Genomic DNA, 14,447 nt, shown 5'->3' with positions numbered 1-14,447 from the left:
GTAAGAGTGGCTGTGTCATGGACGCGGGTGTGTGTGTGTGTGTGCAGGACAGTTTGGGGATGCTAAAGCTGAGCCCCACTCCACCTATCCTCCCCCGGCAGAAGGGACCTGCTGTCAGCAGCCTGTCTCAGAGAGGACCCCTCCTGCTGGCCCGGGTGGCTCTGAATAAGGAGGCTGGAACCTGCTCCCATTTTTCACTGCACTCGAGCCCAGCTCTGACCTAGCAGAGAACTGGGGCATGTGAGTCAGCACTTGCAGCTTCCTTTTGATCGTATCCTTGGGCTGCTGCCCTCACACCTTGCCCGAGGGGGCCTTGCCAACATTAACTTCCTGGGATTGCTACCAATGTCAGCGTGAGCTCCTTCTCTGGGTGTCGGCAGGCTGAATCTATGGAGAGTGGCTGCCTCTCTGGCCCCAACTCCTACCTCCTATCCCCAGGCCCAGGAGGTTTCCCAGCCCTTCCAGACGGTCTCTGCCTGGATCCATCAGATTTTCATCTCTTCTTTCCACAGAGGCAGAGGGGAGGATCTGTCCTCCTGATACAAACATACCTGAATCTGGGGTCTGGCAGGTTGAGCCACAGTCAGGCCTCAGCATGGCTCAAATCTAAACATGACCCAACACCACGGGTGGTTTTCACCACAGAAAAACCATCTCGCTGTCTAGCAACAACTTTAGGCGAGGCTTGAGCTTGACAGGATGGTAGGCCCAGCCTTCCCACTCCCACTTCCAAGGGGGGCTCTCTGTGCCAAGAGGATGCTATCTCGCATCCAGGTCTTGAAGACCACAGTGCATGGGTGTAACTCAGTCTAAGGGCTGGTCTATACTTAGCCGCTAGTTCGGCGGCTGGAAATCGAACTTCCTGGTTCGATTTATCGCGTCTGGTCTGGACGCGATAAATCGAACCAGGAAGTGCTCGCCGTCGACTGCGGTACTCCAGCTCAACGAGAGGAGTACCGCAGAGTTGACGGGGAGCCTGCCTGCCACGTGTGGACCGCGTCTGAACCGCGGTAAGTTCGAAGTAAGGTATGTCGAATTCAGCTACGTTATTCACGTAGCTGAATTTGCGTACCTTACTTCGACTTGGGGGGTAAGTGTAGGCCAAGCCTTAGACAAGCAAAGGAAATGCAGAGTAGGCTTGTGATTTGGATTTTCTCCTGCATGTCTGTCAAAACTACCATCAGGTGTCAGTAAATAAATGTCTTACTAGTTCCCCAATGCCTTGACAGAGCCATGCAACTCCATTTGCAGGCTCAGCAGAATTCTGTCATTCCCTATTTATGGTTTCATCCGTTTTTTAAAGGAATGTGTTTTGTATGAGTTTTGCCTCAATAGTGTTTTCTTTCTGTGATTATTCCAGCTGTTGATAAATTGTATAGTCAATTGCTCGACCACACTTTGGGCCATTATGAAATATACTCTAGCCCAAATAACCAGTGTCAATAAGGTTTATTAATATGGTACAGGAAAAAGACTTCGTACGAGTCTACGAAGAGCAATCCTGTGGAGTGATGGTGCATTCACCTTTCATAGAAGGTGTGATCCCCAAAGTTACATCCCTAAAGCCATCTTTATATACCCTATTTGTGTACCAGTAAAAGGTACTATATACGTGACCTGAAACTAGATTCAGTTAATCAGTTTTTTACCTTGTTCGTTACCGGTATCATGGTGTACTGCCCATTTATCTTTTGTTCTGAACCCATGTGTACCAGGTAATGATGCACCCTTATCTTTGTTCTGGGTACAAGCATTCCAGGCACTAAGGGGTGTGAAGACAGCTCCTAGGCTGGTACCGGGATAAATAGATTTGTGAGAATAACTTCTTATCTGTTGTAATGAGGAAACAATTATGTATTCTGATACTGACAGTTTTCCTATCTTAAGACAAAGCTTACTTCAGCGAATGCAAGGTATTATGGGATACTTAGCATAAGTGAACGTGATTATAATAAAGATACAGACCAGTATGGGATATATAACTGCTATAATAATGCTTAATAGCATGTATGCTTAAATGCTTGGAATACATATTGCGGGTAGTATTATTAGCATAATATGTATGTATGCTAGCCAGCGTATATTAATCAACATAGCCACTGTGTTTACTGGCAGGAATATTCATGGAAAGAACACGTGTTTAAGTGAATATTGGAGACTGTTTGTGGAAAGCAAATTCTGAATTTGCAGTCTTTGCTATTCACACCAGAAACTTGACTCTAAAGGTTATGCTCCTCCAGTGGGAGGAGCAGAAACAATACCATGTGACCTATGTATCCAATCAAACCAGAACAACATAGTTTGAATTTCAAATATGGATCATTTGCAACGAACTGCCAACAGACAGTCGACTCCCCAAGAAGATTTTGTTGAAATAATTTCAAATGACCTTGAGAACATGTCAGGTGCTTGTCAATAGGTCACGAACCATTAAATGAGGCAAATTGTATAAATTATCCACCACCAACTATATTCACTGCACTCTGATCATGCTCTCCTTGTCCTCCAACCCATTGCAGCTGAGGGTTTGAGCAGTTCTCATCCTTTTATTTGCAGACACTTTGGTCACTGCTGGCCTTGCTTTGCCTTCCCATTTCCAACAAGTAGAGGAGATTCTGCTCAGCTCTTGTCTCAGCTGGATTAGAGTCGTGATTGCAAAAAGAAACCCAAAGCCCCTTCATTTGGCCTCGTCAGTAGCACACTGTGTTCTAACAAATTGCACAGCCTGGAAAGAGGCTTATCACACAGCTTTAAATCATGTCCTCTTCTAGGCACCGGAGGTAATGCTGCATAATGTTAGCAAACTCTAGAGCAAAAGCGCCAGATTCTGATCTCTGTGACACCAGTAAAGGCAATGAAGTTACTACTCTGGATTTACACTGGAGTAACTGCGCACATAACCTGACCCACAATCAATAATTACAGACAGTAAGAACCTCCAGCCTGGAAAGTGTTTGACACTTTAAGTGTTTCAAGCATGTTAGCATGCATAATAAAACCCCATTGTCCTTGCATTCTCTCACTACCTGTTATGTACACTGCACTTGTCTTTTACTTCACTGCTTGCTGCCAAATGGAAGGTAATCTCTGGTTGGATCACTGGTTTGCTTTAAAATGTTTCTATTGAAGCTAAACAGAGTGTGCTGCATGGCTTGGATTCATTGAACCTAGCTTCGCTATTTTTTTTTCTGGAGCATTCACAAAGCGGAAATAATATTTTCCCAGCACAGTGTCTCTCTTTCTCTATGCCACACTGGAAGATGTGTGGCAGATCAGTCTGGGAATCGCAGTGTCCACAAAGGACAATATGAAAGGGGAAGTTCAAAGGAGTATTTGAGGCAAAGGGCGATCTCGGGAAGAGCATTGGGCTCATTTTCAGAACTGAGCAGCATTGACAATTGCATTAGAAGGGCAGTGTTCCTTGCTTTGCTGATGACATATATTGCCAGAATTTTGATGTTTAATTAGATCAGTAGTAAATGGTCTTGTATGAAAGCTTATTTGAAGAATGTCAAGGCTGGGAACTTTAAGCATGTGACAACAGTTGAATTGCAAAATTTTCTGTATAGATTTTGAAGACAAGGTTTCCTCACTGCGACAAATAGATTTTTGCTACATATGGCTTTTGTTATACAATAACAATGGCAGCCTGAATTCTCTTCCCTATTATCTTGGAAGACTTTAATTCATATTCCAAGTTGGGTAATATTAACCTCAGCTTTCTAAAATAAATGCTTTTGAACTATTGACTGTACGGTATTGTACAGGGGTTTTTTTGACAGTGCTGTACATTAAGGCAATTTATCCACCCACGTAGTCGGTAGGAAAATCCAATTTGGGCCACTTTGCATAAATAGATGGTACATCTATCAAATAAAGTATATTTTAGCAGGAATTACAGTAATAATTGGGGTGATTTCCACATGGAATAACTGGCAGTTCTTCTTTGATCCTGAGTAACTAGCGATTAAATAATTACAGGGTAGATACACATAAGATTAGTACAAACAGGAGACAGATCTTTAGAAAAGCTGCAAGTATGGAAAGGTTCCTGAATCCATTTAGCATCTCAAGCCATCTATAGACCAACCCACTACTGGTTAGTGCCACCTCGTCAGTGAACACCCAGCACCTGTCCTATGCTTTACTGCGACAATTCTGTCCTCCATACACCCTCAACAAACTCCTTCTCTCCGCTTCCCCTGTTAGCTCAGCCAGCTCCCCTTTGCAATCCCAGCAGCCTTGCCTGCTTCCTGAGATTCCAGTGGCCCTCTCAACTAAACTGGTCACCCTTTAGCACCAGATAGGATGCTGCATGGGACAGTTCTGTCCTGAATGAGAGGATGGACTAGACGGGAGCTGATTGGCCATCTCCCCTTCTAACCCTCTGTGAAACGGGAAACACAGCCAAAGGCAGAAACAGCTAAGCTAATAACAAAACAACTGTCAAGCAGCAGAGCCTTGTTAGTCTTTCCAAGGGTGTGGCTGATCTGTGAATAGCTGTTGGCTGGTTTCAGTAGTGTCTGGGCTCCGTGCGGCTGCAGTTTGATATCTACAGCTTCATGTCATGCCAGGTGATAATCTGCGTCTGTGGAAAAGAGAGAGGGAGAGAGCGTTTTCCATGGCAGGCATGGTGAGCTGATAGAGAAATGCATGGAAATAACAATCCCACAGCTAGAATCCTTCCAGCCCAGAGCCCCACGAGTTATTTCCTTGTGTCTGATAAGTGTTGCGATACACAATAGAGCAAATAGTCCTTTCAGCTGTGATATTCATTCCATCTGTGCTCCTTGGTGTGACTTGAGGTAAATGAATTGCAACGCAAACCACTGGGGGTCATGCAGGCAGCAGGAGCGGCTGATTAGAGCAACATTCATGCACTCTAAATAGCCCGAGGTTCTCAGAGTCGCCTCTCAGAGTTTTCGAATGGAGAGGGTAGATCAGTCTTCATCAGTCTTGCTTGCAGAAAAGGGGGGTGATTACAGTTTCCAGCTTACATCACTCTGGAGAAGTGGTTCTCAACCAGGGCTACGCGTACCCCAAGGTACTCAGAGGTCTGCCAGGGGGTACATCAACTCATCTAGATGTTTGCCTAGTTTTACAGCAGGCTACATAAAAAGCACTAGCGAAGTCAGTACAAACTAACATTTCATACAGACAATGACTGGTTTACACTGCTCTGTATACTACACACTGAAATGCAAGTACAATATTTATATTCCAGTTGATTTATTTTATAATTTTGTGGTACAATTGAGAAAGCGAGCCATTTTCCAGTAACAGTGTGCTGGGACACTTTTGGATTTTTATGTCTGATTTTGTAAGCGAGTCGTTTTTAAGTGAGGTGGAACCTGGGGGTACACACGACAAATCAGACTCCTGGAAGGGGGACAGCCGTCTGGAAAGGTTGAGAGCCACTGCTCTGGAGGGCGCTGCCTTGTAAAGCGCTGTGCTGAATTACACTCAAGCCAAATTGTTCTTCGGCTTGAGAATAGCGCTTCCTACCTGAAAGCGCTACTGCAGTGCTTCTCAACCTATTTACCATCCAATACTACCTGTATGGCCCTGAGGGTGTCACATGGGCCGCAGCTCTGTGCCGATTGGGCTGTGAGCGGCCTGCGGGCCGCAGGTTGAGAACCGCTGCGCTACAGGAACGTCCTGCGGGAGCACCGACGTCTCACACTCGGTACGTGTGTATTGAAATGAAGCGTTTGGGCGAGTGGATGGAACTGATCCTCCCGTCGGAGACACTGGCCCGAAATCCGCCAGGAAGCCTGGAGAAAGTGTCAGAGACCTCGCCCACCCCTGGGGGTGTGTACTGGGGCGGAGTAAAGAGCTACTGGGGAGAGTGAGAGAGGGAGGGAACCGACAGCTCGACGGGAAGGAGGTGCCTCCACCAGGGCTGCACCCAGAAAGGTAGAACAGCACCACCAGGCTCTGGCCTCCTTCAGACTGATGCTCGGTCTGCCAGGCTTTATTTTAAAGTGAATTCACTGCAGCTGGAAGGGGCTGGCCTGGCAGCCTGGGAAAGCAGAGAGGTGGTCTATGCCTAGGGCAGGTACTGCATGGGCCGTGGCAGGGCCCGCTTTTCCCCCGGCTCGCCGAGGAGCGCTGGAGGCAGTGACTGCCGTCCATGTCCAGTCAGACCTCGGCCTGTCTTCCGGGGGCCACTGTGCATCACCCCAATTCTATCCACGCTGCACAGCCTCGCTGGCATCCTTTCTTTCGGCCTCGCACCCGACTTCTCGCACAGCGTGCAGAGCTTTTATGGGCTGACAGGACAGTTTAAATACGCTTGAACGGTGAGATACGTAAGAAAGAGACACCCCCCCACACACACAAGCTAGCCACGCTTGTGGTGCTCCCTTACTGTTGGACCGGGAAGGGATTGCATGTTTTGCTGGGGGCAGCGTTCAGGTCACTGGGGAAAAACTGGGTGTCATGCTGAGCGCTTGGATGGGGTGTTTCAGAAGTAACTGGGTGCCCTGCATAACGGCCCAAGCTGTGCTGAGGAGAGGGGTGTTGTTGGGGTTTGTTGTCTCTTTGGTAGCATGCTCTGTGTCCCGCATTGACCTCCTGCTGGTGGTGTTTGTTGTGTCTCACTGACTGAGATGTTACGGGGCAGGCTCTCCCACCCACCCACCCACCCCCCTCCCGTGTCTCTTAGATGCCATGCTGACAGGTGCTGTTTGCCCCCAGAGTGCTTCCTCTGTGGAGAATGCAACAAGCATGAGTCATGCTGAGATGTGTCTGGAGGTGCAGAAAGGCCACAAGCAAAACACAGACTCAAGAATGATGCTGGAGAAAGGAGGATGGGGTGGCTGCTTTACACCTCTCAGCTGGTGAGATCCAGCTTTGGGGCCAGCAGATCTGGCCCCAGGAGGATCACCCCTGCTGGCACAGAGGGTCCTATGCCATCTCCTCTCCCTGCCAGGAGGGTCTGGGGATTTCCTAGTCGGCTGCCTGTGAGCTCCTCCGGCTGCTGCTGCTCATCTCCTTGGATCTTTCTTCCTTCGTTTCAAGAGCACGAAGGACTTGTCAGAGCAATAGAAGTGGGCGCTCGGAGCATTTCTTGGTGTTTTCTCTCAATAGGAAAGTCAGAACCTCTCTCCAGGCCATTCTCAATGAGTATGTAAAATTCATGGGTGTTGGTGTATTGAGGGGGAAATGCTTCTTGCATTTACATCAAATTTGAAACAACGTGTGTCAAGGTGTCTTTCGAATTGCTATCTGGAATAATGGTGTTCTGATGTTGGGAACTTTATTGTCAGTTTATGCAAAGAAGATAATTTTTGCATTTGAAATTTAATTATGTTGATATGATTATTCCTTTCCTCGAGAAAATTGCGTGGTACAGACATGCCATGTTTGAATTTAAGTAGAAGGGCAAAATAGGTACAATTGTTGCAGGCACCAATTATGTTGATAGTAGTTGAAATCCCAGGCATATGCTAATAGGAAAGCCCAATATATGCTATGAACAGCAGTTTTAGGATAGCATCATCCATTTGAGGCTAAAGGAAAGATTGTCCTGCTTGAATCATCTGGAACTTCTGTCCTATAGAATGTACTTAACTCCATTCCCGTGGACTGGAGAGAGAAATTATGCCATAAATGTTGAGCTTTGACCTGCTAAACGAGGGACTACTCTCAAATCCACTCTGCAGACCTTTCCTCCATCCAGCTCACTTCCATGCTCTGTGCATGGCACTCCCCAGGGCGCAGCTGCAGAGCAGAGTGTACACTAGATACTCACCATGTGCAGTATACAGCATTTGGCTGTGTCTGCTTCTACCATAGCTTGTCTCTAAAAGCAAAGGTCTTGATTCTGGGCGATTGAAGGTAATGGGAGATTTGCTATTGACTTCAATGAAGGATCAAGCCCTCGATGTATGTACAACGTGGGCTAAACTAACAATTTATTAACTTGTAGGATGGAAAGATATGAGTGTTACAATCTCTGAAACCTTCCTCAGTCTATTATGTCTTTTTTTTTACATGGTTTATTTACAAATTCAACTGTCCCCAGGTAAGGACGTGTGAATCAGTTGGGATAAAATAAGACCAAACCTAGACCTCTGCTCAATCCATAAACAGCAGACATTCTCTTTATGCTTATTTGATTCTGCTCAAGCTGAGCCAATCATTTACTTGACAAATTTCTCCTGTTTTTCCATTTACAAATTGCCTACAGACTGGTCATGAAATTCTCAAATCCCTTTGTTAATTCTTCGGAAAGTACTGAATATTCTCAATTCATGCTGAGTGACAGGTTCCATAAATCATGTAGTATTGTTCTGTTCCCCAACTGTTCCTGCTGCACATTTATATAAGTGAATGTACAATTCAGAATTAACTTTCAGTGAAAGTTGGAGCATTCAGACTTAAAATTTACTTTTCACGTGGATTTGCACAAGTGAATTACTTGAAGGTTAATGAAGAGTGAACACAAATTTGCATGAAATTTTTTTGCAGTATTGGAACAGTTCCAGTGCCTCTAATAATAACAATGACTCGACAGCTCTCAACTGTAAACCCATCTGTTTTAGGGACAACGGTATTGTTAAGCCCTGCTGCCAGCATTAATTAGAAATCTCTGTTTTCCAGCCTACCATTAACTAACCACTCTGGCCAGAAGCTGCAAAAAGAATCCCAAGCCCATTGATATCATTAGCACAGTGGCAATGTAATGTATTAAGTCACCTGCTCAATACCATCCAACGTTAACCCCCACTCCCCACAAAACGATTGGTAACTTTGCACATCTCTGGTGCCTTCGGCCACTGGCTCTCAGAGCTCTTTACTAACATGAATTCCTCCTCGCACAGCTCCTGTTTGGAAGGTGAATTGTGTTGGCCTCTCTGGGTTTCCCCAACAGTAAAAGTGACCTTCCTAAAATCACCCCCAGAGCAAGGTGCTGAACCCTCCCCTTCCACTGAAGTCTCTGGGAGTGGAGTTCATTCAGCACCTTGTAGGATGGGCCCAGAGTCCTTTAGAACCCAGCTCTCCAGCCCTGCAATGGAAACACTTGAGCATACGGGCCTAAGATGTCAGAGGAAGGACCGATTTCAGCCCCACGTAGAGAACCAGCACAAGACCTAGGCACCACTTAAGTTCTACCTCACCCACCAGGCAAGATTGTGTCCTGGTCCTACACAGCCTTGCAGGGAACCCAAGGGGGGCATAGGACCCATGACTCGGTATGCAGCTCACTAATGGGGTGGGAGAGAGAAGAGGTTGTGCACCTGATATCCCGTAGGGGAATGAATGGGGTAAGGAGGGGTAGAGCCATGGGTTTGCCCTTTTGTGTGCCAACCAGCAGAGCCAGCCAGCTGCGAGGAGGGAGGTAAGCAGGACTCCAGAAAGGGGTGTGTCAACTTATTTCCCCGTACTAGAGACCGAGCTGAGCAGGGGGGAGACTGTGACTCGGGGTGAGTTTTGTCCCACTACTTCTGCAAGGGGCTGCCCCATCCTCCAGGCCGACCCAAGGTTCAATCTACCTCTATGGCTCTGAGTGGGACTTACGTAGTCGCCTTGTACTGGCCTTGGTATACGGATGAATTTCACTCGATGGTCTCACTTCCTTTCTGAGTGCTCCGTTGGCATTGCTTTTAATGAGAACTGGGGGTCCAGATCCCTTAGAAGCAGCATTGAAAATTGCAGCCTTAAAATTTGGTAGACACTCATAACAACATGTGAACACAATGTAAAACAAGCTGATGTGTACGGCAGCTGCCCAAGGAGACAGAGCGTCCTCACAATGCAAGCTGCTGAGATTACGTTATTTGTTAATATTTCACCTCTGTAGAAGACTCCGAGGCCTTTTATTTTCACCACATTGAGTAAGAAAGCGGCTGAATTCCCAGATTCGGAGAAGCGATTCCATTCCATTGTGTTGAGGGGGGAGTGCAGTCCCCCATCGGTATGTCAGGAAAATAATAATAGAATGCAGCAAACCCAGAACGCAGCCAGTGAACTCCATTTCATTGAGTCACATCTTCCCGGAGCGGAGGAATTATTTTAATTAGGGCTGTTATCAGTATATCTGAAGGTTTGCTTTTTTATCAATAGGTTGTTTTACTGCTGGTTTTAAATTTACAAATAGCTGATTACGGATGTGGTCGCTAAAGCTCTGCGTTTTCTCCCCATGTGATTTAACACTTCCCTGCCTGTGTTCCCAGGCTAGAGTATTTTGCTTTATTTCATTTGGCCGCATCTCCCACCTCAGTTGTGTAGTGTCTGCTACTGTGTGGCCTCCAACACCACAGGACCAGAGCAGAAAGCCATGTCACGGAGCACTTTTCATACCCTGCATCGGCACGAGGATGAACAAAATGACCTGCTATGTCCTTTCCCACTCTAACTCCTAGGCTGGGGAGTTCCATGAAGGGAACCAGTCAGATGTCCACTTACATTTCCCCCCTAATAGGCAGGGAATAAAGGCCTGGAAACGCTAGATTTGAGAAAGATCTGGGTGGCGTTAAAGTCTCGACAAGTATCGGAGCATTCCCAAAAGCGACTGTGATTGTGTGCAGTCCCAACTCAGACATTTCTTTGCATGTTTTATGAACTGAAATGCTATTCCCTAAGGGCGGCTCACCCTGTGATACCAAGGCTTTCATTATTTACTCTGACAGGCGGCTGGCTCCTGCACTAAGGCCTGTCGCTGCCTGCACTACAAATCATCTCTCACCTTGTCACCACAGAGACTGCAATTTTACAGCTGGCACCTTCAATCAAGTTAAATTTGCAGCTCGCGCGCTCTGTCTCCGTCATGTGACGGTTCAGGAAAGCGGGCTGAAGAATGCCTTTCTAGCTGTGAGCTGAAAAGACTCATAAGCAAATTAAAACTGCAGAGTTAAGACTGCGAGTGGTAGAAGAGTGAAATCCCCATGTGATTAGCGCCAGCTCACGCAGCCATTATTGCAATTATGGTGGGAAAATCTCAGCCACAGCTTGTTGCTGATGTTGACGGTGAACAATAGAATCCAGGATTGCGACACTTCCCCCCACACACACCGCCCCGGTTTAAATTGAGCTTCTGATTTTCTTATAAGCTGGCAATGTTTCAGAAAAGAGCTTTGTCTTTCAGCAGTTTGTACCATGTTATGTAAGTGGATAAGCAACCCAGAAATACAAAAAAAATGTCCCTTTGGCCCCTGCACTCTCAGCAGGTCTGTTCCCAGATTAGTCTTATGAATGAGCTCCTTCCTTCCTCACATCTCGCCTGGATAAAGCACAATTTAACTGAATCTTAAAACCTGCGCATTAAGAGAGTTGTGGTGGAACCCAATCCAATGGGTCGAAGACTGAAAAGATGGGAAAGGCATCCTAGATCATGGAATCTACCTTCTGGCCAGATCAGAGTAACACCGCCCTACAGAGAGCGCAGGCCCAACTGCCAGCTGCACCCAGGAGCTAGAGAGGATCCTGCATTTGTTTCATTTTACTTTGGGGGACAGAAATATAGTAGGTTAATGCAGTTCTAAAGGCTGTTTCAGCAAAACCAGAAAAGAACATGAGGCCAAAACCCAAGGTCAAAAGCCATCAGAGGATGTAGCTCTGTTAGCATTCAAAACGAGAGGAAATGTTCAGGAGTTTGGGGGTCTCCTTACAGGATTTGGGGGTGCACTGTAACCTCTGCCATAACACTGCTGCTCTTGAAGGGAAGAGGAGATAGACTAATGGTTAAAATCACTAGACTCTGCAGATCTGGGTACAGTCCCCGGGTCTTCTACCGACTTCCTGGGCGACCTTGGGGAAGTCACCTCACCTCCCCATGCCTCAGTTTCCCACCTGCACATCAGATACTAGTGTTTCCTTTCTTCCACCCTTTGTCTGGCTTATCTGGTCTATTCAGACGGTAAGCTCTTCGAGGCGGTGACGGTCTCTTATCATGTGTTTGCACGTGACTTAGCACAATGGGGCCATTATCTTGGTTGGCACTTCTAGGTGCTACTGGAATAATAACAAATACATTCTATAAGAAAATACATCATGTAAGTGAATGGTGTGTTACCCGTCTTGGATATTTAGGTCCATGGCTGAATGTCTGCAACTTTCCTGAGCAAAACCTAATCTTAATATATGTTTTTCCTAGGAGAAGCAGGTGGATGAGCTGTCTGCAGTGAGGCAGACCTTGCAAGCTGACCTGGAAACCTCGATCAGGCGCATTGCGGATCTGCAGGTCGCCCTCGAAGAGGTGCAGTCCAGTGATGAAAGTGATACAGAAAGGTATCTAGACTAAAACCAAAGAAACAAGCCAAAACAAAGGCGGCCAGGTTCATCCCTGGGGGAAGCATTCTAAAGTTAGTGCAGATACACTAGGGACCACGTGGGTCTGATGTCTCTAATTGTGACGGAAATAGTCTAGTCACAAAAATCATTGGTCCATTTTCTACGTTCACGTAAATCATCCCACTCAACATAGTTTGTGAGTGCCACCTACTATGCACAATTTTTCATTTAAGAAAAAAAGACCATTTATCAATGAAAAAAGATTTTGGGTTCCAAAAATCACGGTTCCATTTTCCACCAGATGCATGGTTTCCCTCGGGGGGAGGGTTAATCCCCCGTCTTTGGTGTCATGAATATAGCTGTGGTTGTGTCTTTTCAGAACATGAGGGCCTCCTGCTCCATGGCTCATGGCTCTTCACCTTGTGCAGTCATTTGAACCAGTGCAAAATAGGAGTCGAATGCTCCCAAGGCAGCAGGGCAGTGTTTTAACACAAGTGGAAATGGCTACACAAGGCACAGGGCAATGGGAAAACCAGGCCCTAATTTTGCATTGGTCCTTCAGCCTTTGGATAACTTCCTTTTGCTGTGTCACAATTGAAGTGGATTTAGGCCAGGATTGAAGGGGGCTAAACTTAATGATAAAAATGTCAGTGTTGAATAGTTAAAACGATATGCTTAATTTCTAAAGTTTTCCTCCTGTTTGTTAATCAGATCTTAAAGCCACTGGGGAAAGCATTTCCAGTCTCGGATGGGATAATCGTTTTAGTGCCAGTGTCACAAAATGATCTCACGTTTCAGAAAAATGCATGTTCCCAGCAGGAGGCTCAGAAATACCAGTTGGAATTGAAATCTTTATTCTCCAACACATTTCACATTTCCTTCCTGCAGAGAAGTGCTTGTGACCTTGTGCTTTCAGACTGTTGGGCAAAATGAATCCATTGCAAGTCAAATTTACCACCTAAAAACCTTGACAACAAGCCTTTAAAAAGACTGTTACCAGATCAATTTAAAAATAAAATTCTCCGACAAATTAAAAGGCAAAATAATTCCAGCAGTGAATTTTGTGCTAAACAAAACAAATGACGGAATAATCTCCAGATCAGGGGAATTTGCCCCCAAACCCAGGATGCCCTGCTGTGTCTCCAGTGCTAATTATCTAACTGCTCTTCCCAGATCTGTGTTTGAGAGACCTGTTCTTACTCAGCTAAAGTCATTCTTTTCCCCATGGCTTTCACATATACTGTCAAATACCTGAAATGCTAGTCTGAAACCTCCCTTCTGTTACTCATCTTCACACAACTCTTCAAATATTTGTTCTTTAATGGTAAATCAGTCCAGTGCCATCTGTCTTCCTAACTGCTTTTTAGTCTCTTTGACTGCTTCAGAGTCTCTCTTTCCCAGACAGCCTCCAGACAAGACCATTGCTCTTGCAGCAGATCTAATAGGATGTTCTTCCTGAAAATAAATCTGCTCTGTCTCTTCCGGGCTCCCCCTGCCGTGAATACAGGACTCCTCGCTCTTTGTAAGAGGAAGTCTCCTGGAAAGCCTCAGTCTTAAAGGGGTACGCACTGGGCTGCCTCAGCCATAGCTGCTAATGTGAGAGAAGGATGTTTCCACAGATCATCTAATTATCAGATTTCTGACAACTAGATGCTCAATAAACTAACGTTATTGATTAAAAAAAACCCAGACAGCCCTGTGACGTTTACTTGCCTTCAAAATCGAGGTTGGGTGAGGAGAGAGAATCCGTTTTTGCAGGAGAGCTGGTTGAAAATTTTTGACAAGAAAAAATTTCCATTCAATTTCCATTCCCCATTTTTGGACTAGCTTCATTCTGATGATTGTTGTTCCCTCCTTTCCCTCATTGCTAAGAGGGCATTATGACAAAGAGAGAGAAGGGTTATATAAACACACACACACACACACACACACACACACACACACACACACACCATTCTTTGAAAAGATATACTTATTCAATATTATATGAAGATTATATATTTTCAAAGAATGGGGCGCGTGTGTGTATATATACATATATATATTGATACCATTCTTTGAAAAGATGCAGTTCTTTCCCCAAAAACCGGGTAGAACAGGGTGGAACCCAAGAGCTCAAAAATGCCCTTTCTAATCAAAACTGATTTCAGATACAAGTCATGCTTTCCTTGGAGATGAGAAGTACTTCTCAGCAGGGACTCTCCAGGCTG

At 45.7% G+C, this 14,447-nt stretch overlaps 1 protein-coding gene across 4 annotated transcripts in view; it reads left to right on the top strand.

The window, feature by feature from the left end:
* Positions 1–14,447, top strand: part of MYO18B (myosin XVIIIB) — a 196,199-nt gene that overhangs the window by 149,838 nt on the left and 31,914 nt on the right. For all 4 annotated transcript variants that reach the window (XM_029912648.1, XM_024196396.3, XM_029912647.1 and 1 more), the window contains exon 40: positions 12,101–12,234. In XM_029912648.1, the coding sequence (XP_029768508.1) occupies positions 12,101–12,234 (134 nt within the window). The remainder of the gene's footprint in view (positions 1–12,100; positions 12,235–14,447) is intronic.

This window comes from Terrapene carolina, unplaced genomic scaffold (assembly GCF_002925995.2).
Source record: "Terrapene carolina triunguis isolate 2854851 unplaced genomic scaffold, T_m_triunguis-2.0 Scaffold234, whole genome shotgun sequence".
In the NCBI taxonomy this organism is placed as follows: Eukaryota; Metazoa; Chordata; order Testudines; family Emydidae; genus Terrapene; species Terrapene triunguis.
The sequence above is the reverse complement of the archived record's forward strand: the minus strand, read 5'-3'. Positions and strand labels throughout refer to the sequence as shown.